At 41.4% G+C, this 26392-nt stretch overlaps 1 protein-coding gene across 5 annotated transcripts in view; it reads left to right on the top strand.

Moving 5' to 3' along the window:
* EPB41L3 (erythrocyte membrane protein band 4.1 like 3) overlaps positions 1–26392 on the top strand; it is a 97215-nt gene that overhangs the window by 12589 nt on the left and 58234 nt on the right. For all 5 annotated transcript variants that reach the window (XM_035564166.2, XM_050709056.1, XM_050709057.1 and 2 more), the window contains exons 2-3: positions 15883–16088; positions 24069–24266. In XM_035564166.2, coding sequence (XP_035420059.1) covers positions 15894–16088; positions 24069–24266 — 393 coding nt within the window. In that variant the 5' untranslated portion in view covers positions 15883–15893. The remainder of the gene's footprint in view (positions 1–15882; positions 16089–24068; positions 24267–26392) is intronic.

Raw genomic sequence — 26392 nt, forward strand, 5'->3', positions numbered from 1 at the left:
AAGTCCTGTTGTGCAGCTCAGGCAATGGTGCTGAGATCGGTAATGTTACGAATTGCTAGGACAGTTACGGCAAATACAGTGTTAAAAATGAATCAGTCTTTTCTGTCATTTTTTTTGCAGGATTGGAGTTTTTTCATTCAAGTACATTTTGTGTGGTCTGAAAATAGCTTTTTTTCTTCTTCTGTGATACAGGTTTTTCACTATGTATGTTTTGTTGGAATGAGGAGGAGTCGGGAGGGATGTGTGCCAGACTTAAGCTTGCTAGGTGCATACGTGACTTATGAAATCTGCTTTTTAACACACTGCAGTTACCAGAGGCCATCCTTGGAGAGGACAAAGAATGATAACAACCACCTATGGAAAAAAATAAAAAAATAAAAAACACTACAAGGAAAAATACAGATATGTTTTTGGAGGGTGCTTTAAACAGACATGTAATAGTGACATTTCAGTGGATTTTCTATTCTTACGTAGAAAAGTAATAGCATATATGGAGAAGTTTGGATTTATCCCTATTGGATGTGAATTTTAAGGCTGCCTTTTACTCAGCTGCAGTAATAGATCTGCTCCGCCTCACAGACTGCTGTGGCCTAATGGCATACTGTCCTGAGCGTTAACGGAATAAAATAAGGAATAGCTTTCCCTATAAAGTCAAGCTAATTTGAGTATTTGATGTTATTTATAACACATGTAATAATTTTATAGTTGTACATGATCTTCTTTGACAACCAAAACTTGTAGAGCACAAAAATGTGTGTCTAGTTTAATAAGATACAAGTGTCCCACATGAGGCTTATGAATGTTGTGACACCATAGTTGCAAAAAGGCAGTAACTCAGCCTTCCCATACATAACTCACTATGACTGATAAAAATTAATGTATGGCTGCCGTATATAAGATAGTACAGCTGGCTTCTTGAAAAAGAGCTGTGTGATATTAATACCAAACATTTGCAGCTTTTGCATGCTTGCCGATTTCAGCTCCAGCTCTGTTTGCTGGTGCAGTTAGGTGGCTCAGTGTCCGCCTGATCTGTTTCTGTCCTCACTGGGCTCTGCATGCACTCACATGAGCGGGGACAGAAGGCTCTGGCCAGCATCCCAAGCTGGGTCAGTATTGTGGTGCTGGGGGACTGCTGGCGCTGTGGCCAATGCCACTGCTTTCTGCTTGATGGGAAAGGACAAAGGTATTTACACCTCTCTTTCTTGAAGAGGTTGTGTTCCTCGGGGAGCTCTCTGGCATTGGATAGAAATGCTGGACAAGAATTCACAGCAGGCGTTTCCTGTCCTCAGAAGTGTGAGCAGAGACAGAAAAAAAAAAAAAGCTAATAAAACGCAGTTCATTTTGGGGATGGTGGACTTATATATTTCAACCTGTTTTACTTACAGTTATGTTAGCATAGGTCAAGCAACGCACTGAATTGCAGATGAAATAATAGGAAATAAAAAGAACCCTCATCTTTCTGGACACAGCATGCTTTTATGGGACCATAAAAGATTACAAATAGGGTAAAGTGGGGAAGTGCCTTGGGTGTGTGTTTTGGGAGTTTTGCCCTTTCTTTTATGCTTGTATGTGGGTGTGCGTGAGGAAGACAAGAAATCCTTAACTTGCTTAGTGTGCAGGCTGCTAATTTTTTTTTCCAGTTGATTTTTCTTCCCCTCAGCTTGGAAAACCCATTAATTACAGCTGTAATTCTGAGACTTAGATGCCGTTCAGGGCACAAAGGCCCCTGCCGTGTTTCTGGTCTTATTTAGTACTAATGGATTAGACAAAAATCTCAGAACCCCACCCTGAAATCTTGCAAGCTGCTTTTCTTCTTAAGAACTCCTGCATATCCAAGCCCACACTTGTATCTACTTAAGCCAGCTGGAACTAGCTTTTCTGTTAAGTTTTCAGCCGCCTCAATGCCAGCCATTGTCTAGCATCTGGTTTGCTACTTCCATGAAGTGGTATCTTATAGTTGCCTATCATCGAGTTCCTTGGTCTCTTTGACCCAATGGCACATTGCCTGCTGTGATGGAAAGAGCAGATGTTCTCCTTGGTGGTATCATAGGTTCAGTTTTTGTTCCTTCTTGGTTCTCTCTGCTGCAGTCTCTGCAGAGGGCTGTATAGTCTGTAACTGCCTGGCTGTGCTCCTGCAAGATGTTTGGACCTCATACATGTCCTCTTGAATTCCTCTCCACTTTTCCCTCTGAGTGTTATGAAGTTGCATCCATTGCATTGTTCCCAAAATACTTCTTTGCTCTTGCACTGGAAGGATGCAATCAGAACGATGCAGTTGCTTCATTTGCAGGGACATCTATGCTTCACCTGCTTGAAATGCTTGGGCAGCTTGCACAAAAGATAAGAAATCAACATCAAATCTGTTCTTGAAATACAGGTTAAAAGAAACCCCCTCAATCAGTCTTTTGGTTTTCTGTTTTTCATTGGTGAGTTCATTTCACAAGCATTTCAAGATGCCCTGATTAACATGAAAACACAGTCTTTAAACACCGTTTAACTTTTGGTTCATAAGAGTTGAACCAAGCATTTGCCAGCATATTGGAAGGGAGCTGACACTTCTATTGCAAATAACTTTTCCCCACAAGCACTATTTGTGTTGAAACAGTTTGAGTTCTGGCTTCCAGCCATAGGTTCACCAAAGCATGTTACAAGAAGTGACAGGTAGACAGAAGTAATACATATTTTAATGTGCTTGACTCGGCTAGAGACCATAAAATGGAATAGACTTTCCTTTGCTTTGCTAGCAGATGTGAGCTTGCTCCCAATTTATTAATAAGTTATGGCACTGCCAACACTGCCACTCGGGTCACCTTAATGTCCCAGTGGCTCTTGAAATCAGATAAGAAATTGGAGTTCCTGAAGTGTTTTTTTTTTAAAGATGCCATCAACTCTTGTGAAAATGTGCTGAAGTGTCAGCCCATCCAAACAATTGTTAATGACTCTAACACCTGCCCAGTACCAAGGTGGGTATTTCTTGAGTGTTTTTTTCAGCAATGGACGGAAGCTATAAGTGAAACTGGAAATATTTCCTGTTGGTATTCCCTTATACTTTAATAAACAAAAGAGTATCATGACTTGAATATACTTCAGATACCGGGAGCCACAGTTGTTCTAACATAAATCATGTGCAGTCTGTCACTGAAACTAGATCTTGTACATCAACAAATACTTTACTTGTTTGAATGATACTGGGCTCAAAAGAAGGAACTCCATTATTTGATTTTTTCCATTTTACGTTTAAAAATATCTACCCAGTAGAATTTTTTTGCTTACTTTTTTATTGAATATAATGTAGTTAAGATGGCTTTTTTCCGCTTGGGAGATCTTTAGCCAAGAGTTTGTAGAAAACAATGTAGGTTTACAAATAAATCACAGGTTAAAACTAAGTTGGTAGTGTCACAATATTGTGAAGATGGTGAACTTTCTAATACTGGGAGGCATGAAGTATTGTTTTAAGACACAAAGCACTCTTTACAATCTATTCAGCACCAGTAAGTTCAGTTGATCCTCAGCTGAAAGTAGGGTTTGGATACTATTGCTCAGAAAAGCAGTGGACTGATCAGAAAGAGAATAGAGGAGGGGGAGGAGAGTATAAGAGAGGGCTAAAAATAGGGTTTGCAAGAAGAGGCAGAGGAGAGAGTAGTCTAAGGGGAGAACAGCAGCCGTCTGCAAGCTGCAGAGCCATTTCACACATCCACCGTCGTCAGGATAAGGAGTAGTGTGCTTACATTTCAAGTAGGAAGAATTAGGTCAGACATTTGGGAAAATTTTCCTAAACAGTAAGGTGAAGGAGTCAATGTAATAAATTCCCTGTGGGGAATATGGAAACTTCGTCATTGTGGGACTTCAGTAGCAAGTGGCATAAATAGATACCACACTGAGTTTAGAGAAGGGGTTTGGAAGGGGACTGTGAAGACACTTTAAAGCGATGAGTAGCCTGATCCAGCACATATATGATGTGCTTGTTTTGTTGTTGGTGGTTTTTGCCTACTTTGTATGGCTATCCATCCACCCCCCACCAAATTTTGGTGGCTGCTGCTGTAGAAATATTTGATGCTTTTCTGGAGCTGGGAGAAGGATTATTTACTTTTTCTTCTCTGCAGACTTTGTTAAAAATGATTTTGTAAGTGTAAGGATGGTTTGTGTGGCCCCAGCTGTAGCAAGAAGCATGCATGTAGTGCACGCTGCAGAAAGCAGAGTCAGTGAGACCCCAGCTGCAGGGCACCACTTCCCCAGGGCATTTATGACATCTAGGGAGTGGGTGGATTACTTCATTCATTTTTTAGTTCAGATGTAATAACCATATGAATATTGGCATGGAGATTTCTGTCCCCACAGAAAACAGGCTGCAAAACAGGGGAAGGAGAGGTGAAATTCAACTCTGTCCATTATCTAGCATCAACCATAACTACTAGAATACATTTTTGGTTGTTGAACTACAATTTATGATGAAGTAGGGAGTAATTCTTTCTATTTTCTGCATGTTTAGTAACTCTTGAGAAGGCTGAATTGTACGTTAAGATACCAAAATTGTTTGATAAGTTAAACATCAAAATTACAAATGCCTTCTTGGGCAAATCTTTCCTGTAAGGATTGAGACAGTTTCCTTATCCCAAAGCTTCCATGTAGTGCAGAATATAAATAAGTTGAATTTCACATGCTGTGATCTGGAGGGTGCTGAAAGAAATGGATTGGCGTAAAATAATCAGTAGATATAATGCACAGCAGTCCTTTGTCACATGCCCAGGGATACTTGCATTGGCTCCAGCACGAAGTCAGTGGGAAGGATGGAAAAACTAACAGTTTATGTACCTATGTCACTGTTTTGGGCACTTTCCTGGTTAATACAAGTGACAAGTTTGAAATTCAGCGCACGGAACAGACACTGAAGTCTGTCACTTTATTTCTTAATTGTAGGATTCTTCCTTAGATTAAGGTAGATAGGAGCTACCAAGTTAGTGGTTTTTAACCTTCAAAGCACGCAATCAAACATTAACCAGGGCTATCTATAAGAAAAAGGAAATGGGACAGGAAATGATTTAGGTTGTATAGCCATGTATTCCTGAGTTAGGAAATACCAACATCTAACTTAATTACCTTCATTTCTAGTTTCAAATAATCAGCTTGACATAGAATCAATTAAAAAAAAAAAAAGTTCAACTCCTGCTGACTAACTTAAAATTACTTCCAATAACTTTTTTTTTGAATCCTCAATGATTTAAAAGCTGTAAAGAGCTTTCCTTCTTCCTTCTATTCCACGTTTGTCCATTATTTCTCCCTCTCATTCTTGTGACTAAGCTGCATCACTGCCAATTTCTTTCTTATCCCCTCCTTTCTCTCTCCCTACACCATTTTTTCTGACTGCTGTGCAGTGGGGCACTGCAAGCCACGACTGTCCTCATTGCCTAACCCCTTCTGTCCTTTCAGAGCTGCTGTCACTTCTTCATGACTAAGTCCAAGATGACTGTAGATGTTGAGGAGGAATTGCAGATTTGGTGACATCCATCTTCAGAATCAGGATTACATCATGTAATTGGAGCTGTATATGCAGCATATGAGGGTTTGATAACTGAAAATAGTTAAATCCCCTTTAAAGATAGCAGTTTTCATTGTCAGGCAGTATTGGGTGCTGGTCTTCACCTTCTCGTGGTTTAGAGCAGCTGCACAGATGATGAAAGGTTTTGGCTTTATTGGGTTGTTGTGAGGATACAGTATGCTTGCTCTTAATTAGCTGTGGGTTCATCGTGCAAAGGGTCCTCAAGACATAACTACTGTGCATGGAAAAACATGTGCATGAGCTCCCTGTGTTTTGGAAACGTGCAACTAAAATGGCCCCAAAACACTTAACTGAAGCATAACCAAAGCTGGGAGAGAATCCCGCTTACTCAGTGGTTTTACGTTAGATTGCTCCGCGCTGCAGATGCCTGGATCCTCCGTAAATATCCTTGTCATCTGTGCATTTATTTCCATGATGACCGACTTGTTCCTAGAAGTCTGCACTCCCACTGCACCATCTGTAGGGCTTGGTTTGCATCCAACAAACTGTTCAACAGCTGGTGATTTGGGGAAGCTGAACGGGGAGAGCTGTCTTTTTGACAGTGCACAGGCAGCGGGGCAGACTGCTGATATCTGCGCTTGAGATTTTTGGGAGGGTCAGGGGACACTATGAAATGCATTTTTGCATTTCTCCCAGTTTGATCATCCATTACGTTTCTGTCTGGCTAGGGCTGGAAGCATGCTTTTGCAGCGACAGTGTTAACCTGGTGTCATGGGCTCGCTGCCTGTGCCAAATGAACGGTGGTTTTGTAGTCTGCAGCAGGCAATAAAGCGTTGGGGAGTGTGGGGGTCCCCAAAGAGTTTTGGTATAAAAAGCTGACTGTCTGATGCCACGACTTTGGTTGTTTAGACTCGCAAGGATTTAATTTGTTTGGGAGCCAGTGGTTTCCTGACGTGGTGCTCCCAACTGGAAAGTCTATCACTTGATATCGCAGGGTGTGTTTTACGTTAAAAAGCAACGCGAACACCCAGGAGGTTAAAATCAAAATACAAAGTGAATAATCCATTTCAGAAAAACAAAAGTTATTACTGCTAAACACGCTATCATGACTTGCAATATAGCCTGGCTGCAGTGAAAAATGGGATGTAAAATTAGTGTGGTATTTGGAGAAGAACAGAGCCAAACGAAGGTGGAGGGCTCTAGGCCCAAGGCCTCAGACCGCTCCACTCACACAGAGCACCCTTTATTTAGGTAGGGCCCAGTGTGGATTCAGGGTTTGCTCATCTGTTTTATTTTTTCACTACCTGTAACTTCTTCCTTCCCTTTGTGCCTACCTGAGTTTAATGTTTTCCTGGTTATTGTAATCCTGTGTTCACAAAAATGCCTGGAAAGCAGCGTGCAGTTCCCCAGTACTAATAGGGGATGCCGTGGAGTAGGTCTCTCAAACTGCCAGGCTTGCACCCTTCCTCTGGGACTCGAGGAAAAAACAACTGATATAAACAAAATAAATACAAAAAAAAATAAATTTTTAAAAAGCTTAGTTCTTGGCAGATTTTCAGAAAATACTGCAAAAACAACAATTTGTAATATGATAATGTGAAGATATCTTGTGATCTTCTAATATGATACCGTGAATACTCTTGCAAGTAGTGGGCTGGTGAGGGCTTAGTTCAAGGGCGAGCAGCCCTGTGGGGTTTGTTCAAATGCCACTGCATAAAACAGAGCAAAACCAACTCAATTCTTCTATGAATTCCAGTTACTAAATGCCCAGGAAATCAGAAAAGCCATGCTGGCATTTTAAGCTTATATTCTATCTTGGTTGGTTGGTTGGTTTTTTGTTTGTTTTACTTCATGGGCTTTTCCATTATCTGAGCTGGAGATGACTGGTGGGACAGAGCAAGAAGCCCATGGAGGAGAAGGGCTTGATGCTCTGGTCTGCACCTTGCCTGTCTGATTACTGTCTTCATGTGAGATTGGGAGCACAGCCTGGTTAGGTACTGCATGAAACAGAAAATATTGTGCACAGGTGCTACAGCATTTTGGCCTGAGGGTAGAGTGATAATCTGCCACACCTGCCATGTGTCAGCAATTTCTGCAGCTCTTTCTATTTTTTTTTAATCCAAAATCGATTCTGTTTTCTGCTTCCTATAAGAAAATGTGAACTTTAAAGATCTATGCCCGAAGCACACTCAGGCTCTGTAGCATTCAATGCAAGTTTTAAATAGTGAATGATGCACAAGGGACTGCATGTGAATGTTTGGCTCCAGAGCAATTCAGAAAGGTCAAAACCTCATGTAAATGTAACCCAAGTAATCAAAGTCGCTTCTCTGCAGAAAATCAGGGTATGCCATTGAGGGTTCTTTCATGCTGTTTTAGTTGAGTATTTATCAATCAGTTGTAATCACAACACTACAAGCAGCTTTGCTGTATTTTCTTTTGCTTGGATTTTTTTTTTTTTAACTGAAATGAGGGAGAGGTGAGGTTGAGGTTGTTTATGTGCAGTTATATCATGATCAGCATCTGTTGGATGCTGCTCTAGTCTCTGTTATTGTCCTTCTCCTCCTCCTCATACATCTGCTTCCCCCCTGAACCCTGTAATTCCCCACTGTTTCTCAGCAGACTCTGGGTGCAGGGAAGGGTGCAGCAGCAACTGGAGACCTGTATAGAGAGTTTGGTGGGTGTTTGGCAGAGTACAGTTTCCTTCTTCCTCTGGCAAGTCCCTGTCTGGCTGTGAGAAAAACTGTTTGGCTCAGCAGGATGGGGAAAAACAGCACAAATATTTATGGTAGCCTGATTTTTTTTTTTATCTGTTCAGAAATGAGGGTAGCCTGGGGGGTGCTCTAGGTGATAAGACCCCAAAAGGCAATCTGGTGTATTCAGGGAAGTGTGTGTTGGTCATACTCATTGTAAACCTTGTGTGCAGGAGAGACATAAGAATTTGCAGCCGTTCTGGGTTTTATTGCTGTGAAGAACAAAAGAACAAAAACAGGGCTGAGTAATTTCACTAATTCGTAGAACTGAAAGGTAAACAGGAAATAAAGTTGCTATCCCGTTCATCCAGTGCTCTGAAGTGGAAACAAATACGTGCATCTTGTGAATTTGGAGTTGTCACCCCAGCTGGAAAGAGTAGCAAAATCAACAAAATGTAAATGCTTATGCTTTATAAAGTGGGAAACAGAGAATTTTGATGCTGCTCTTTATCTGTGCGTAAGTTTCCAGTGGTGACTGCACACGGCTACAGACAGCCTCTTCTTGACTGTTGCTGTAGTTGGTATGCCATCTACACTAAATCCCACTCGATGCCAATCAAGTTCTTGCTCTGCTGTCAGCAAATGCTTGATTATTTTCCGTCTGTAAGAAGCTTGTGTGTATTGCAAGGTTCTTATCAGTTCCCCTCTCTCTGTTCACTTTCTCAGAGTAAACAAATTCAGCTCCTTAAACTTTTTTCCTCTCATCATATTTTTCTAAGCCTCATACCATTCTTCCTACTCTCTTTTTGACACTCTCTAATACATACTTTTCAAAAAATATGAGGCCCAAAATGAAATACAATATACCGTATATTTCTCCCTGGTGCTGAAGAAGGCAGAATAGCTCCAATAGCAGATCCCAAAATGAAACTGGTCTTGTTTAATGTGTGACTTCAGACCCTTATGCTGCTTCATTCCTGCCACCTGGCCGGTTATTCCTCATAGCTTTTCAGTTGTGATGTCCCCATTCTTGTTGCAGTTACCATTACATAATGCAGTCCGATTCAGCCTATACACGGTTTTCTTTCAGACTGCTTTCCTGGTCTTAAAGCTGACTGAGTATTGCAGTAGCATGCCCCAGCCTCCCTTGGTGCGATGCTAAGCACAGCTCGGGTACTCGCCATTCATTCATTAATGCTTTGGAGTGGGCTGTGATACCTCAACTGATGCATTCTCACAGGTTGTCATCATGCTACTGATAAGTATTCATGGCATAGGGTTTTTTTTTTTTTTTTAATCACTTGTGCACCCATTTTTTAAAATCATTTAAATTGTTTCTGTGGTTTGTTCATGAAAAAGTCATGTGGTACTGGTTTAAAAGCTTTACTAAAGATAGGCTCAGTCATCTGCACTGCTTTTTCCACTTTCTTTTTATCAGCTGGGACAGATGCCCTGTCAGAGAGAGCGAGAGAGACATTACATTAATTTGACATCACTTTTTGATAAATTCATGTTGATTTTATTTTTTTTTCTAATCACATTATTTTTACAGGATTGGAAACCCTTTATTAGTGTATTCCACTGACTTCACTGTTGTTAAAGTACACTATAATTTCTGTCTTTTTCATCCTTACTTTCCTTTGTAAGATCAGGTTGGGTCTTTTAATTTCTTTTAGACCTTACCTGGCCTCTCTGGCTAATGGTTTATGGATGGTTGCCGGTAGTTCCCTAAGCACTGTAGGGACATTTTCAGTGCTTCCTGCTGACTTGAAAACCTGTAATTTACTGATGACTTAATCTCCTCTTCTTTCATTATTCCAGCCTGCACTTGCATATCCTATATGTTAGGTTGAAAGATGTGCTGAATATCTGGTCCCAGCTAGCCTCTGTGAAATGAGGCATTGAATAATTCAGCCTTTCCTGTGCCACATTTGTGTTAAGTAATGGACCTGTTTTTTCCTTATGTATTTGTAGAATCTCTTTTTATTGTTTGCCGCGTTCCTTGCTGATTTTAATCCACTTTGTATCTTAGCTGTGATCTCTTCTTTTAAGTCGACGGTGGTCTTTTATGTCCATCATATGAGTCGTGTGCCCTTGGTTCTGCTTCGGAGTACGATCCCTTTTTGTGTTTCTGTTTTTTTTTTTTTTTTTTTTTCACCCCATTTAAACTTTCTGACACTTCCCATCTCCACACTCAGTAAGCGGGGCACAATCTCGCCAGGAACCCTTGGCTTCATTTTCTTTCAGCAGCCCTTGTGGGACATAGCTGCAGAGAGGTCTACGTGTGCCTGGGATGGGGGAGGTTTGGGTCCATGGGGACAAGTGTGCCATTGCCTTTTTGTCCCCTCTGAGGGATGTGTCTGTTGGTAGGTCAAAAGTGTGTACTGATTACCCAATTCTTCTTCATGTATTGCCATAAACATTTTTTATGTTTAAGATGTAATCTTAAGCTCGTAAATATGACCAATGCATTTATAAGTATAGGGGTTGCACATCCTGGGCTGGAGTCCTGGAGCCATTTTAGACTGCCAGACAGTGAGGCTTTGCCAGGCTTTTTGTGGCCTAGGTGCCTCCACAATGTGAGGGCAAGATTCATGCAAATTAAAGGGCATCCAAAAATTCTCTTTTTCCTGCTAACAAACTAACTGGAATGAAAGAATCTGAGACATAAAGCATTTTCATGAAAACAGTTTATGTTTCAAGTTTAGAAAACAGTGGTCTGGCATATACTCTTTTCTTGAATCATATCTTGACATTTCTGTTACTGCTCTCAGTGGCAGTGTTGTTCTCAATATGCTCTTCTCATCAGTATCTCATTGTTATTGTATAAGTATGCATCTTGTTATGTGGAACATTATTTTTAAAGTATGGAATCGTTATTATATTATGTAACTTCCAAAGTTGGACCTTTGCAGTGATTTATAATCATCTTCAGAAATTGTTATAATTAAAGAGGAACTTTCCACAAAGAGAATTAATTAGATCACAGAAGCATTTAAATATAAATCATTAATCTTTGCATTACAGGAAATAGTTAGTGGCTATGTATAGATCATTTAATTATACTTGGTTCAATTTTGTTTTGTCACTGCACCACAATTTGTTTTGGAATTAATTTCCAATTTCTTCAGTAATGTGATTTCAGTTTACTTAATGTATCAGACACATATAAATACATGCTAGTGAAAATAAATAAAGGTTTATTAATGACTGTTGGGTAAATTAAGCCATGGACTCTGCTGTCAATTAGCTGTGAATTCAGTTGCTCAATAGATGGGTGAGACAGAAGATCTGCACTCTGAGAATGGGAGGCGAGGAGTGAACTTGTTGAACATATAGATATATACAGTAGATTGTGACTGTCACTTACTGGAGGGGAACCAGATGACATAGCCTGGGCTTGGCCTGATAAGAGAATTATTAATAGAGCACAATATGATTTTGGTTCCAGTATGGAATAAAGGAAGTTACCAGCTTTCTGTCGATCCATGACAATTAACTGGTAATGGCAGTGGCACTCTGTCAACTGGCAATATATTGATAGCTCTAGGTAATAATGACTAGGTGTGCTGGAAGGTTTTAGGGTGAAAGCTCAGTGCAAGTGTTTTGCAGATTTTGCAATCTGTATGAAGTGTATTTACTTTCTACAGTGTAAAGGTATGAAAAGATACCTTATCTGTAATTTGATCTAGTAAAATTATTCTAAAATATGCTTTGTAGTTTCTTTGAAAGTGTTTTTAATACCTTGATGGTATATTAATATTCTCTTGATTATTCTTTTGCAGCGCTCTGAAACCCTTATATTTTAAACCTTTACACTGCTTGAAAGTGCATACGTTTTAAACTTAATTTTTGAGTAGACACCACAGATTAAATTAGCTAGTTCTGTGCATTATTTTTCTTTAAACAATAAAGACTTGATTCTCATTCTAATTGAATTCTGCATACAAATTGACTTTAGACTTAGAGTATCCAGCATTAGCAGCATCTGTATTAAGTTTGGACTGAACTAATCTTTTGGAATCTTTAAATATGGGATTATAAGCCAAAACTTAGATATCCAAGAGCACATCTGGGTTGCATAGTATTACCTCATTTGTGTAAGGTAGTGTTCCTAGTTTCTTTTCATTAGTTTGTTTTCTGTTGGCTGGAAAGAGGAATTTGATACAGGGTTTGTTCTGGCAACAGAAAAAGTTTAAGGAGCTTCAGTGATGTGTTTCTTCCTGTATTGAAATTCATATTAGAAGTCATGATTTTGGTACGTAGCTAGATATAGTAAATAAACCAATAAAATACAACTAAGAAATGCTGAACCAATTTAATATATTTGATGAGTAGGCAGACACTACTAGTTGTTCTGTCAAGTACAAATTGCATACAGACATAAGTAGAATAATATTTATATTGTTAGATTTCTTAAGATTGCTGTTATTTCTTCCAATAAGTAACGACCTCTTCCTATGAAGATTATTATGCCATTTATAAAAAAAAAATAATAAATGAATTGCTTGAAAAGTTCTTTAGGATAAGCAATTGTTTGCTAAGGAAGGCAAAACAGCCTATTGGTTTGGACTAAAAGAGAGAGGAATGTTTTTCCATCTTGTAGTTTAGGTATTTTCAGCCTGCACTACATGGAATGAGATAGATCTCAAAAATGCAATCATCTGATGAGTTCAGAAGAAATTGGATTTAAAGTATGTTTGCTTTGATTCTATTTACATCTGTAAGATAACAGCATGAAATTAATAGTATTTTGTTTTCAGTATTTGTCATTAAACATGTTAGTATGCGTAGGGAAATAGAGAAGACATTTGGAAATGGGTAACCTTGGGTTAATTAAATCCATCTGGTGGCTGACTAATGACAGGAATATTGTATCCAGGGAATCACTTAATGCTACAAGATTTGATAATGCACGAGAAGTTTTCTAACAAAGCAGTCTTAGAGCAAGCGAGGACTCGCATGTAACTAGAGTGAAAACCAGTCCCACAGAGCACCTTGCAGCATTGCAAAGCTGTTTCATGCAGTATGTCCCAGAAGAACTGAAGAACTACATTTTTTGTTCCTTGAGATGCAAAATTATAAATGGCAAATGAAATAAAGCTAGTTTTCAGTTCATACTACATAGAGTTGGCTTTTATGGGACTAATTTAACTGGATATGTTTCTGTGCCTACTACAGTCCAGGACAAAAAAATAAAATAAAATTCTCAGGAAAGAACCTGTATAGGGTGTGAAAATTAGCTTCCAGAAGCACTATGGTGAAAACTGAAGAAAGGCAGGCTTGATTTGTGTCAGCTGGCAATCTGATCTCATATAGATCAACACCTGAAGATACTTGTCTCTGTGCATTATACTTTGTATTGGTCATCTGTGCTGTTTGGAGTTGTTTTATCCATGATTTTGTAGCTGAAAGTTACTTTTTTCCTACTTGTTAGTTCATAATATCTGGAAAAGAAAATATCATGCATAGTTTGCTATTATTGATCTAATTTTTTGATTAAGTTGCATTTAATGTTTTTGTACATTTGTACAGAATATGATTTGGAGGTGGGGGAAGAAAACCCTGAAGTTTGTGGAGTCTTGGATGCTTTTAAAGCAAGCCGAGCATGATAACATCAGATGAAGAATAGTTCATTATATGTTGGTCTGACAGATGGGCAAAACAAAACTCTGAGAGATTAACATTATTCCACAATTTAATTTTTAAAGCGCACAAAAAGAGTGGCTTAATAGAATTGAGTATGGGAAATGAGTTTGTTTGCTCTGCATCTGAGGAACTTGTCTAAGCTTCCTTCGTAACAAGTAGAACAAAATAGTGCTAGTAAGTGATTTATCTCAGCTTAAAGCAGACATCTAAAATAGGTCAGATGAATCACTCCCTGAAATGTCTTTCCCTTTTGTATGTGGTGAGTTTAAAGTGACCGTCTCAGATGCATACATCCAGAGTTCGATTAGATGAATGCCTCCCACACTGTCACATTTTAAAAGACAGAGATAGTTATTGCTTTTTGTAGATGCTGAAGAAAATGGTTTAAATAGTACATTTTTCAGAGGCATTTTTCATACAACTGTGTCAGCTCAAGTGTAGCAATTTACGATGTATTCCCAAGTAGGTGCGTCATATGTTAGGACTTCGAAAATATGGCCTGAAACATAAGTTTACCATATATGTTGTATTTCTCACTTGTGAGTGTTGGTGTACAGAAGGTAGGACCATGCACACACCTGCACACACACAGTACAAAGACTGAGAACATGCTGAGTGCTGAGAACTTGCTTGCTGTACAGAGAAGTGTATTCACTGGAGAGCTTAGCCTTGAGAGCACACAATATGTAAACAAGTTTGAAAATATTAATTGACCTAATTTAAAATGTTTTCTGTCAAGCAATGTAGCTTATTAAGCATTCTAGAAAAAAAAAATTGCCCGTAATTTTTGTGTAATCTTCAGCAAATCTGTTTCTACTAGTAAATATTGTAGCGTATGTTAAGAGTTGATAGTGACTTCATAGCAGATGAATTAGCAGATGTATATTCTGTGGAACTGCTTATAATTACATAGTAGCTATGGTTACCAGGTTAAAGAAATTACGGCCTGATGATGAACAGAAATAGATTGCAGCAGACTGATTTGTTTTTGAGTTGCTTAAAAGCAAAATGCTCGAGTACATTCTGAGTCATCATGGTGCTGTACAAGTAATAAAAATATGAGTACGCTCTATTTGCTGAACTGGCATGGTGTCTGCTTTTTCAAACCCTGTTTTCATGTGGAATTGCAGTACTTTTCTAAATTTTCATTCTGATTCTATATAGTTTGAGAATTGGGTGCCAAGCACATATTTGTAATTAAACAATTTAAATTCAGATGTCAAGAGTCTGAATGAATATTGCTAATATTTTCATTTTGATTCAGTACTGGACAAAGCTAAGTTCAGGCATAGGCATTTCATATTCAAGAAAAATTGTATTCACTTTTTCTGAAATCTTACTCTTAGAATTACCTAATGGAAGTATTTATCTTTTCTTTTGCATACTCCAGCACTTAGAAAGAAATGACAGAAGTGTGGGTGAATTCAAGTGGGAAGGGCAGAAATGGACACAAGGACATTATTGCACTGATCTTGGTGGGCCCACTTCAAATGTTTCCAGCATATATATTGCCTAGAAACATCAAAAGTACTTGAGTTTCTTTCCAAAAGCAGTGCAGTTGTTGAGGAGTTCAAGCCCTGTTGACTTAAATGTTAAGAAGAAAAGATTGAACATTTTTAAGTTTTTGCACGCTCATGGTTTGGAAACCCAGACTATGGTGAATTGTGTTGGATTTAGGACACTAAAAGTCACACAGGCTTTTCTCAATATGTTACTCTCTTTTTACGAATTACGAACTACAAAGAGCTGCATTTCTACATTTAACTTCAACTTAATTCCTGCAGTGTTGTCTGTATGTGATAGTGTAGAATAAGGTTTTATGGCACCATGCTCTTCTTTAGAGTACAGATTTAGACTTATTCCTTTGCACAAGGAAAGCTTTCCTGGTGATCCTCCTTGGGCCAGTGTAATAGTCACATTAGGTTTACAGGCTGGACATAGTAAGCTAAGACTTTGTGACTAATGGTTCTCTACTCTGTAAATGTAGCTTACAAGTGAACAGCTACAGGATTGTACTCAGTAGGTCTGCTCTCCTTGTTTTTACAGAATAACCAACCATGACTACAGAGTCGGGATCAGATTCTGAGTCCAAGGATAAAGAGCAGGACCAGCAAGAAACCCCTGCACAGCCAGGGGCAGCGGAGGTCCAGCCGCAGGACCAACAGCAGCAGCAGCTGAGCGAAGAGCACCAAAACGCACTAGAGCAGTTCTCAGCTGTGGCAGCGCACAGCACACCGGTGAAAAAGGAACAGGTAAGGGAGCCGTGCGTTATTCCTCCTGGGAAATAATGAGCCTGTTTCATTAGGATTGGAAATATATATTCAAATTTGCGTGGAAGGCTGTTTGTTTTGACGGTTGTAGATTTCAATTGGTTGGTCTTCTGCATTTAAACATAATAGCCTTCATATAGAATGTTTGGAAATTCATCTCAGGTGTTTCAGACTCCAGTGCTTAACTGTAAGGCCAGTCTTATTAACTAAGTGGGAAACATTTTCCATCTTGCATTTGCATCAGGTAGCAAACAGTGCCAATTTTTAAGAAGCTGGAAATGTTTTTAGAGTTCATTTCTTCTTTGGCACCTGCTGAAAACTGATTTCATGCTTGCTTGTCTGATGTGTGAGCCATAAAGAAACTGTGGTCTCTTACGCTTCTTGTAGTTCTGAAATGACTGCATTATAATTACTTTAACTTCTCATGTAATAGGTTTTAGAAGGGCTGTCACAGGATTTTTCCGTTTGGTTCGTTGTTGCACTTATTACATTTGTGGCAGCCGTTTTCTTTTTCCTGTTAACAATTTCCAGTCAATAGGATTAACAGGCATTGTTCTTCACGGGTAAGTGAAACAAAACTAATGAGGTACCTGCAAATCACATCCCTTTAGATCCGTAAGGTTATGACTCCCTTCTGATGGCATTCACCTTTGAAGAGTGGAATAAGTCAGTCTTGCACCTCGTCTACTCTTAAAATAAATAAATAAATTAATAAAACTCAGATACTTTGAAATAAGGTCCTGTTGTTTTACCTAGCTGGGAGGCAGTGCTGGTGAAGCAAGCAGAGGTAAGGCTTTGCTTAATATCGTTGTGAGTGTTTCCCCCAGAACTGCTTGAGACTGCCTGTGCTCTTGGGTTTTAAGCTTTTTTTCCTCAGAAATACAGCCCAAATTTGCTGTTGGTGAGGAAAAAATGGAGCATAAGCAATTTCAAATACAAGCAAAGCCTTCTATTATGTCCCTTATTTAGGGACATATTACGTAAGAGCTTAGGATGACAAATATTTCAGGGACCAAATTGAAAGAGGTGTCTGATTTCTTATACCCCAAGAAGTAGACGTGGCAAGGCAGGGTTTCTGGTGTTTATAGCTACTGAAGATCAACCATTGGAAGAACTGCTTTTTTTTTTTTGACTGCTGACCATTTCTGCCACTGACAAACTCTGATCAGCCTCTCTCTATCCCCACCAAAAACTTTTCTGTTCTTGTTCCTACGCCTACAAATTGTGTATTGGGAGAATTTCAGTCTCTGAATTAGATCAGAAATTGTGTTTAGTTAGTTTGGGGAGAAGATGAAGGGCTGCTTGTCAAGGAGAAAAGACCACTACACAAACAGTTCATTAACGTAAAATTCAATTCTGCCAGGTCTAGGCATGAGTATTATCAATTTTGTTCTTCCAGACATCTTCACTGATCTTTGCTCTTGAAATTTCTTCTGATTTTCTTCTTTAAAACAAACAAACAAAAACAACTACAATAACAAAAAAGACCTTAGGCACCAAACTGTCCATCTGTGTTTATGGAGGTGTGAGTTTGGAGGCCTGAGATGCCCTTGTGCACTGTGTGATCTTTCTTTCCCACCTGTGCTCAGACATCTGTACAGCCTTGACAGATCTGGGTTAGTGAAGAAATATGAGATTTCCCATGTTGAGATTACCAGTTTGAATCCAAAATTCTCTGTTGTCAGGTGACTGCCAGGTCTAGCAGCGATGATCTGCTCAGTATATTTCGTAGTAGCTTAGGTGTCTGCATCACAGGAAAGAACTACTTAAAAGCAATACTAACCAACAGAACTTTTGGCAGTAACGTCATTAAAAAAGTCAAAAATTGTAGATATAATGTGCAAATGGATATAATTTTCTCTCTTGCTGTCATTGAACACACTGTGTCATAGTATGATATATTAATATAGATAAAGATGAGAAAGCTTATGCTCAAAAAACACAAACCCTGAGGCAACTTGTGAAAATTTCGCCCCTCTGACTACTACCCTCTTTTGATAGTCCAGGCTGGCAGTGACGATATTGAAGAGAGAAGCCTGAAGGCTATCAAACGGGACTTTAGGGGACTGGGACGGTTAGTGGATGGAGCGGGAGTACAGGTGGTGTTTTCGTCCATCCCTGCAGTGGTAGGGAGGGGTACCGAGAGGACACGGAAAGCCCACCTGATTAACACGTGGCTCAGAGGCTGGTGCCAACACAGAAATTTCGGGTTTTTTGACCATGGGGTGCTTTACTCGGCACCCGGCCTGGTGACCGCAGATGGGTCCCTATCTCCAAGGGGAAAACGGATCCTAGCCCAGGAGCTGGCAGGGCTCGTTGAGAGGGCTTTAAACTAGGAAAGAAGGGGGACGGGGCTGAAATAAGGCTTGTTGGAGCTGTACCGGGGGAACAATGGCAAGGCCGGGGGAGAAGGCAATGGCCCGACTGAAGTGCATCTACACTAATGCACGCAGCATGGGTAACAAACAAGAGGAGCTGGAAGCCATCATGCAGCAGGAAGGCTATGACTTGGTTGCCATCACGGAAACGTGGTGGGACCACTCTCATGACTGGAGTGCTGCAATGCCTGGCTATAGGCTCTTCAGAAGGGACAGGCAGCACAGAAGTGGTGGTGGTGTGGCTCTCTATATTAGAGAGTGTTTTGATGTTGAGGAAGTTGAGGCTGGGAATGATAAGGTTGAGTCTCTTTGGGTTAGGATCAGAGGGAAGGCCAACAAGGCAAGCATCCTGGTGGGGGTCTGTTATAGACCGCCGAACCAGGATGAGGGGACGGATGAGGAGTTCTACAGGCAGCTGGCAGAAGCTGCGAAGTCGTCAGCGTTTGTTCTTGTGGTGGACTTCAACTTCCCAGACATATCCTGGAAGCACAACACAGCCCAGAGAAAGCAGTCTAAGAGGTTTCTGGAGAGCGTGGAAGATAGCTTCCTGATGCAGCTGGTTAGAGAGCCTACCAGGGGAGGTGCCCCGCTAGACCTTCTGTTCACAAACAGTGGCGGACTGGTGGGAGATGTGGTGGTCGAGAGCTGTCTTGGGCAGAGTGACCACGAAATGGTTCAGTTCTCTATTCTTGGCGAAGTCAGGAAGGGGACCAGTAAAACCGCTGTCTTGGACTTCCGGAGGGCTGACTTTGAGCTGTTCAGGACACTGGTTGGCAGAGTCCCTTGGGAGGAGGTTCTGAAGGGCAGAGGAGTCCAGGAAGGCTGGGCACTCTTCAAGATGGAAATCTTAATGGCTCAGGAGCGGTCTGTTCCCACGTGCCGAAAGACGAGCCGGTGCGGAAGACCGGCCTGGCTGAACAGAGAGTCGTGGTTTGAGCTTAGGAGAAAAAGGAGGGTTTATAATCTTTGGAAAAGAGGGCGGGCTACTCAAGAGGACTATAAGGATGTTGCGAGGCTGTGCAGGGATAAAATTAGAAAGGCCAAAGCTCATCTGGAGCTCAATCTGGCTACTGCCGTTAAAGATAACAAAAAAAAGTTTTTACAAATAGATCAACACAAAAAGGAGGACTAAGGAGAATCTCCATCCTTTACTGGATGTGGGGGGAAACTTAGTTACAAAAGATGAGGAAAAGGCTGAGGTACTCAATGCCTTCTTTGCCTCAGTCTTTAGCGGCAAGACCAGTTGTTCTCTGGATACCCAGTACCCTGAGCTGGTGGAAGGGGATGGGGAGCAGGATGTGGCCCTCGCTATCCACGAGGAACTGGTTGGCGACCTGCTACAGCACTTGGATGTACGCAAGTCGATGGGGCCGGATGGGATCCACCCGAGGGTACTGAGCGAACTGGCGGAGGAGCTGGCCAAGCCGCTTTCCATCATTTATCGGCAGTCCTGGCTATCAGGAGAGGTCCCAGTCGACTGGCGGCTAGCAAATGTGACGCCCATCTACAAGAAGGGCCGGAGGGTAGACCCGGGGAACTATAGGCCTGTTAGTTTGACATCAGTGCCAGGGAAGCTCATGGAGCAGATTATCTTGAATGTCGTCGCGAGGCACTTGAAGGGCAACCAGGCGATCAGGCCCAGTCAGCATGGGTTTATGAAAGGTAGGTCCTGCTTGACGAACCTGATCTCCTTCTATGACAAAGTGACGCACCTGGTGGATGAGGGGAAGGCTGTGGATGTGATCTACCTTGACTTCAGTAAGGCTTTTGACACCGTTTCCCACAACATTCTCCTCAAGAAACTGGCTGCTCGTGGCTTGGACTGGCGTACGTTTCGTTGGGTTAAAAACTGGCTGAATGGCCGGGCCCAAAGAGTTGTGGTGAATGGAGGCAAATCCAGTTGGAGGCCGGTCACTAGTGGAGTCCCCCAGGGCTCAGTGCTGGGGCCGGTCCTCTTTAATATCTTTATCGATGATCTGGATGAAGGGATCGAGTGCACCCTCAGTAAGTTTGCAGATGACACCAAGTTAGCTGCGTGTGTCGATCTGCTCGAGGGAAGGAAGGCTCTGCAGGAGGATCTGGATAGGCTGGACCGATGGGCTGAGGCCAACTGTATGAAGTTCAACAAGGCCAAGTGCCGGGTCCTGCACCTGGGGTGCAACAACCCCGAGCAGCGCTACAGGCTGGGAGATGAATGGTTGGAAAGCTGCCTGGCCGAGAAGGACCTGGGAGTACTGGTTGATAGGCAGCTGAATATGAGCCAGCAGTGTGCTCGGATGGCCAAGAAGGCCAACAGCATCCTGGCTTGTATAAGAAGCAGCGTGGCCAGCAGGTCTAGGGAGGTGATTGTCCCCCTGTGCTCGGCTCTGGTGAGGCCGCACCTCGAGTACTGTGTTCAGTTTTGGGCCCCTCGCTGCAAGAAGGACATGGAGGTGCTCGAGAGAGTCCAGAGAAGGGCAACGAAGCTGGTGAGGAGTCTGGAGAACAAGTCTTATGAGGAGCGGCTGAGGGAGCTGGGGTTGTTTAGCCTGGAGAAGAGGAGGCTCAGGGGAGACCTCATCGCTCTCTATAGGTACCTTAAAGGAGGCTGTAGAGAGGTGGGGGTTGGTCTATTCTCCCACGTGCCTGGTGGCAGGACGAGGGGGAATGGGCTAAAGTTGCGCCAGGGGAGGTTTAGGTTGGATATTAGGAAGAACTTCTTTACTTAAAGGGTTGTTAGGCATTGGAATGGACTGCCCAGGGAAGTGGTTGAGTCACCATCCCTGGAGGTCTTTAAAAGACGTTTAGATGTAGTCTTTAGTGATATGGTTTAGTGGAGGTCTTGTTAGTGTTAGGACAGAGGTTGGACTCAGTGATCTTGGAGGTCTCTTCCAACCTAGATGATTCTGTGATTCTGTGATTCTGTAATATAGATAAAGATGAGAAAGCTTATGCTCAAAAAACACAAACCCTGAGGCAACTTGTGCACTAGAATTTAGTCCATAACATTGAAAATACTGCAAAAATGTGGTCTGAGGGAGGGAAAGAGGATGGGGGGAAGAATGCAACAATGTTTGTAGAGTTCAGAATAATCCACTGAGTATGTGGAATTTTCACTGGCCGTTTTTTTTTCCTAGATACCACAATGTCAGGTTTCTTTAGGAAGAAGAAGCTTAATTCACTCTGAAAGTACCTCAGTGCCTAAACATGTCAGCATAGTTCAGGAGATCTTCTCTAATAGTTCCCGGCATGTTTTGTTCTTCAGACAAATGGGAGTAAATCCATTGTATGATTTTAACCTAGACAGATTCCTCTGATCTTAGTGTAGACAGGAACCTAATAAACAAAATAATGTCAATACTGTTTTTTTTTCTTTTTAATATATATGTAGTTATAAATAAGTTAATGTCTGCCGAAGTCTTGAGTTAAAAGTGTCTTCATGAAGGAAAACAATCACCAATCTAAGGATTCAAAAAATTTGTTTTCAGGCTGAAGATGTTTCCAAAATTTAAATGGCTGAAGGGTACCCTTGCTGTCATGGGCTTTTCTCTCAAGAAGCTTTCCTATTTTCTTTAAAAAGATTAATTCCATGCATCTGTTTTTTGGTTTGGTTGGTTGGGGTTTTTGGGTCGTGGGGAGGGTTTAACTCTTACATGAGCCACCTGCAGTGATGGTATAATACCTCCAGCCCCGGAATGACTTTTGTACATGCAGATGTGCATATGTACCTTCCATGGTAGATTTCCTTAATAAAACATGCAGAAACCATCAAAGAGTCCCGCTGCCCATTAGTGGCGGGGGCCCAAGGAGAAGACATCTCGAGTCTTGTTTTCCTCTCAGTGTAGTAGGTTGAACTGCTTGCCAGCTGGCCCTCGTGGTTCTAGAGGGGTAACTGGCCTCTAGCCTTGCTCTGAGCCTGGAGGGACTCTCCCCCTTTGTCAGGGCCACTGTGAGCATTAAATCCTCAGCAAACAGCTAATCTTGTGACATATGCTGTGCCTTCATCTCCCGCCAGCCTTCAAAGTATACGAGGACCTTGACGTCCGGATGCAGAGCTGGCGTCCAAGTGCCGGGAGGAGGAAATCCTCCAGGTCTGGAAATAGATGGGGGAAGAGCCGGCTGGTGGGTTGTGAAAGCAGCTTCTTTGTTCCTCTATGCATCTTCATAGTCGCACTTTGATCTTATCTCCCCACCCAGGAAAGCCCAGGAGACCTTTGCTCTGCCCTCACCTGTAGGGAAAGGAGGAATGTGGGGTCTTGCCTTGTCTCTTTGCAGCTGGGGCTTTGGTGGGAGATGGTGCTGTGGCTGACTCCAAATGCCCCTGTGCCCCTTTCACATAAATGAAAAAGGAGAGCTTATGGCTTGTTTGTATTAAATCTCGTGGGGAAAGTTCCCTGTGATTTAGTGCCATGCTGTTGTTGCTGGTTATATGATGCAAGGCTGTTTTGGTCTCAAAGCAGATTAAAGCCTTTGGACGGATTTGCTCCATTCTCATGAAAGGCTTATTACATACAATGAATGGAAACAGAGTCGGAGGATTAATTTACGATATTATTTCCAGGGATGCTTGTTGCTTCTTACATGGAAACCATTTGGAGCCAAAACGTTTGTTTATTTTTTCCTTGTAGCAAGATAACTAAAAGGTTTTAAATATATATATATATATATATTAAAACTCTAGCTTAGGTATTACTGCACTCCTGATGAGGTTTTGTTTGGAGACTACCAGGGGCATAACTGATTTGAAAAATAATGACTGTGGCATAGTGCTGTTGCTAGGAAGGGCAAAATGCTGTAGAGCTGTTCTGGCTTTCATCTATTGCAGTGAAAAGGACCACGAGCTGTGCTGCATCATGGTAACTCTTCAAATGGTCTGACCCTCAGATAAACCCAAGGAAAAGTAACCGTGATTGTTTCTTCTCTCCCCTTTCCCCTGCAGTATATTTGTCCTTCAAATAGAACCTACTTCTTGCCAGCTTAAAGGACTTACCGAGCATCTGCGGAGAGCAAAATCCAGCCTCTTGTCCTGTAGTTATCATCCATTAGCCAGCCAGCTGCACATAAAAGATGTTTGGCCTCTTATTTCCATCCTGTTTGTTTAACCCTTTGCTCAGGCATTTGGGGAGCCTTTTGCTCTCAAAGGCATGTCTCACTGATATCAAAACTAGTGCAAACCTAATGGTCTTTTCCTATTCCACATGGAAACATGATATGATTTAATAGGCACAGGTCTTTAAGGTAATATCAACAATCTGTAGGAATGTCTCTTCATTAAGATGTTTACTTATTGTTCAGCACTTCCAGTAGATGAAAAAAGGGTCCGAGTCTGAGAGGGATTTTGTAACTATGGAAAAAGAAGAAACCTAAAGTATCTTCATGCATGTTCCCCCCTCCCTGGCTTTTCTGTACCTTTGGCGCGAGGTGCAAGTGTTGGGGGGAACACAGAGAGACTTTTCAATAGTTAATGAGGAGTCTGCCATGCATCATGGGCTCTCTTACCCAAGCCCCACGCTAGACCCACTTTATTGGTGTGCCGAAAGCAGGGTGCATAATACACTGTGTTGCACGATCAGTTTGTCTAACTTATCTTTCTTTCTCTTTCTAGGCCACAGACAAAGAACAAGAGTTTGCAGCTGCAAGCGCAAAACAGCTGGAATACCAGCAGTTAGAGGACGACAAGCTCTCTCAAAAGTCATCCTCTAGCAAACTTTCCAAGTCTCCTCTAAAGATTGTCAAGAAACCTAAAAATATGCAGTGCAAAGTGACACTCCTGGATGGATCTGAATATGCATGTGAAGTAGAGGTAAATTGCTTCTTCCTGTTTTTTTTTTTTTATCATTTTTTATTTTGGTTGATTTTTGTTGTTGTTGTTTGTTTTTTCATTCTGTCTGGAGGAAAATAATTGAAATGAGACTTGTAGATTAAGACTTAAAAAAAGAAAAAAAAAAGAGAGAAACTAGATTCCTGATTTAAGCAAAAGTATGAATGGCTAGATATTTCACCAATGCCATGCACAAAGCTGCTTCCATTGTTTTCTGTGGAGATGGAAGAAGTTGCACAGATTTGAGCTCCGGTGAGGAATAGTGAGCAGTCCCTGGAACAGCCAGAGGCTGGATTAATATTTTGTCAGCTCATGCCACAACAGAATGCAGGAAATGAATTGTGGGCAGTAAAGTCCATAAACAAAGAAGGATTTTGATCTCATAGGACTTCCCTTCTCTCAGGTACTCTGCTGAGTAGGGACTCATATGGAGTCAGTATCTAAATAGTAGTTTTGACCATCAAGAGATAAGTGGGGACACAAGAGATACCCAGGGGAAATGTCAGAAGCAAACAGAAGTTAGAGTGTGGAATTTTATGTGCTTCTCCACTGTGTCTGGGAATCAGAACTACGTGTAAACATCACTGGTGTAAAGTTGCTGGTGATTTTCTATAAGGAGACTCGCCTTCCTTCTGGGACTGTGCCAGGAGCCTCCTTTGGGGAGGGACAGTCTTTGCTGCATTGTCACTTAGGAACCAATTGGTCTGTGATTGCTGGCAGCCCCATGCTGAGAGGATGTCTTGCCTTGAACTCCAGAAGGCCATAGTGAAGTATAGGCATAAGCAAATTTAGCATCTTAGGGTGGGCCTGTTTCTCCAGTCAGCCACTCTAGCCATGTCACTAAAGCGGTCTTTGAGCAGTGAACCTGTCTGTCCTGAGCCTGCTTTTGGTTGGGAGGCCACTCATGCAAGGCAAGCCTGAGCCCCAGCCAGAGCAATGTCCTCCTGGAAGGGGAAGGATATGCGTTAGAGGGATCAGCATCGCCTGCCCTCCTTTGGGTAACTGCAGTATGTAGTGGGAGTCACCCAGGGAGGACAGAAGATTAAAAAGGGAGGGATGGGGTAGTCTATGCACTTGAAAGGGGAATCCACGGGAATACAAAGGAGGAGAGCTCATGTTGGGGGCAGAGGGTTGAGGACAGTTGGGAGCCAGTTGGGAGCCAACTGGTTGGGAGCCAGTTTCTGACATCCTTGCTCAGATTTCACTCAGCTGCTCTTGTTTTAAGTGCTCTGGAGAGTGGTAGGTGAGAAAGAAGGTTTTACAGTTTGGTGCAAATATTGCTATGCTAGAAGTTAGCTCCAAAGAGCAGTTGTGATTAAGTTGCTTGTATAGCAGTTTAGCAATCATGCTTTTTGACTTTTAGTTTCAGCAGCCAAATCCTGTATTGTTTCCGTCAGACTAGCAATAGCTTTCTGGTTGCATACTTTGTGACTATTAAATTGTCATTTCTTGACCTGTAGTCCCATTTTTATCTGTTAAAGATAGTTTGCAAACCATTAACCTGGAAGAATGATTCTGCTGGCTTTGATGGAAAGAGTGATACTTGTTTCAGCTTTTGCCACTCGAGTGGAAAATCTGAGTCATTTTTTGGAATACAGTCAAGCAAATTTTACAAAATAGGAGTTCTATGGAAATCTTGTCTACAAGGCTGAGTTTTATGAGGATATAAGATGGAGCGGAAGGGGAGATTTATTATGTTAGACTCTCACCTACGCAAAAAAATGCTATGAATAATACTTTATTTTAGGAAGTTTCACTTTTCCTCTGAACTTGGACTCTATTGGAGTTGCAGTGTCAAAATGCTAGCATATAGAAACCATCACGTTTTACTACTTGTCACATTTGTCTGCTTTATAAGTTCTGAGTAACTCTTGAATAATATGTCCAATACAGATTTTGTATACATTTTCTCTATCTAGACTGCTGAAATATCTTGCAGTTGTATTGAGTGTCATCAGTAACCACTGTACCTGCCTCTAAGATGGTTAGAATTCCTCGGGAGAGTGTAATATCAATGAGAATAGGGCTTCCAAAAGGATGAATCCTCAGATGACAAAGCCGTAATACTATGATGATGAGCAGGCCATTGAGTGCATTGAAACAGAATT

This window comes from Cygnus atratus, chromosome 2, assembly GCF_013377495.2.
Source record: "Cygnus atratus isolate AKBS03 ecotype Queensland, Australia chromosome 2, CAtr_DNAZoo_HiC_assembly, whole genome shotgun sequence".
Lineage (NCBI taxonomy): Eukaryota > Metazoa > Chordata > Aves > Anseriformes > Anatidae > Cygnus > Cygnus atratus.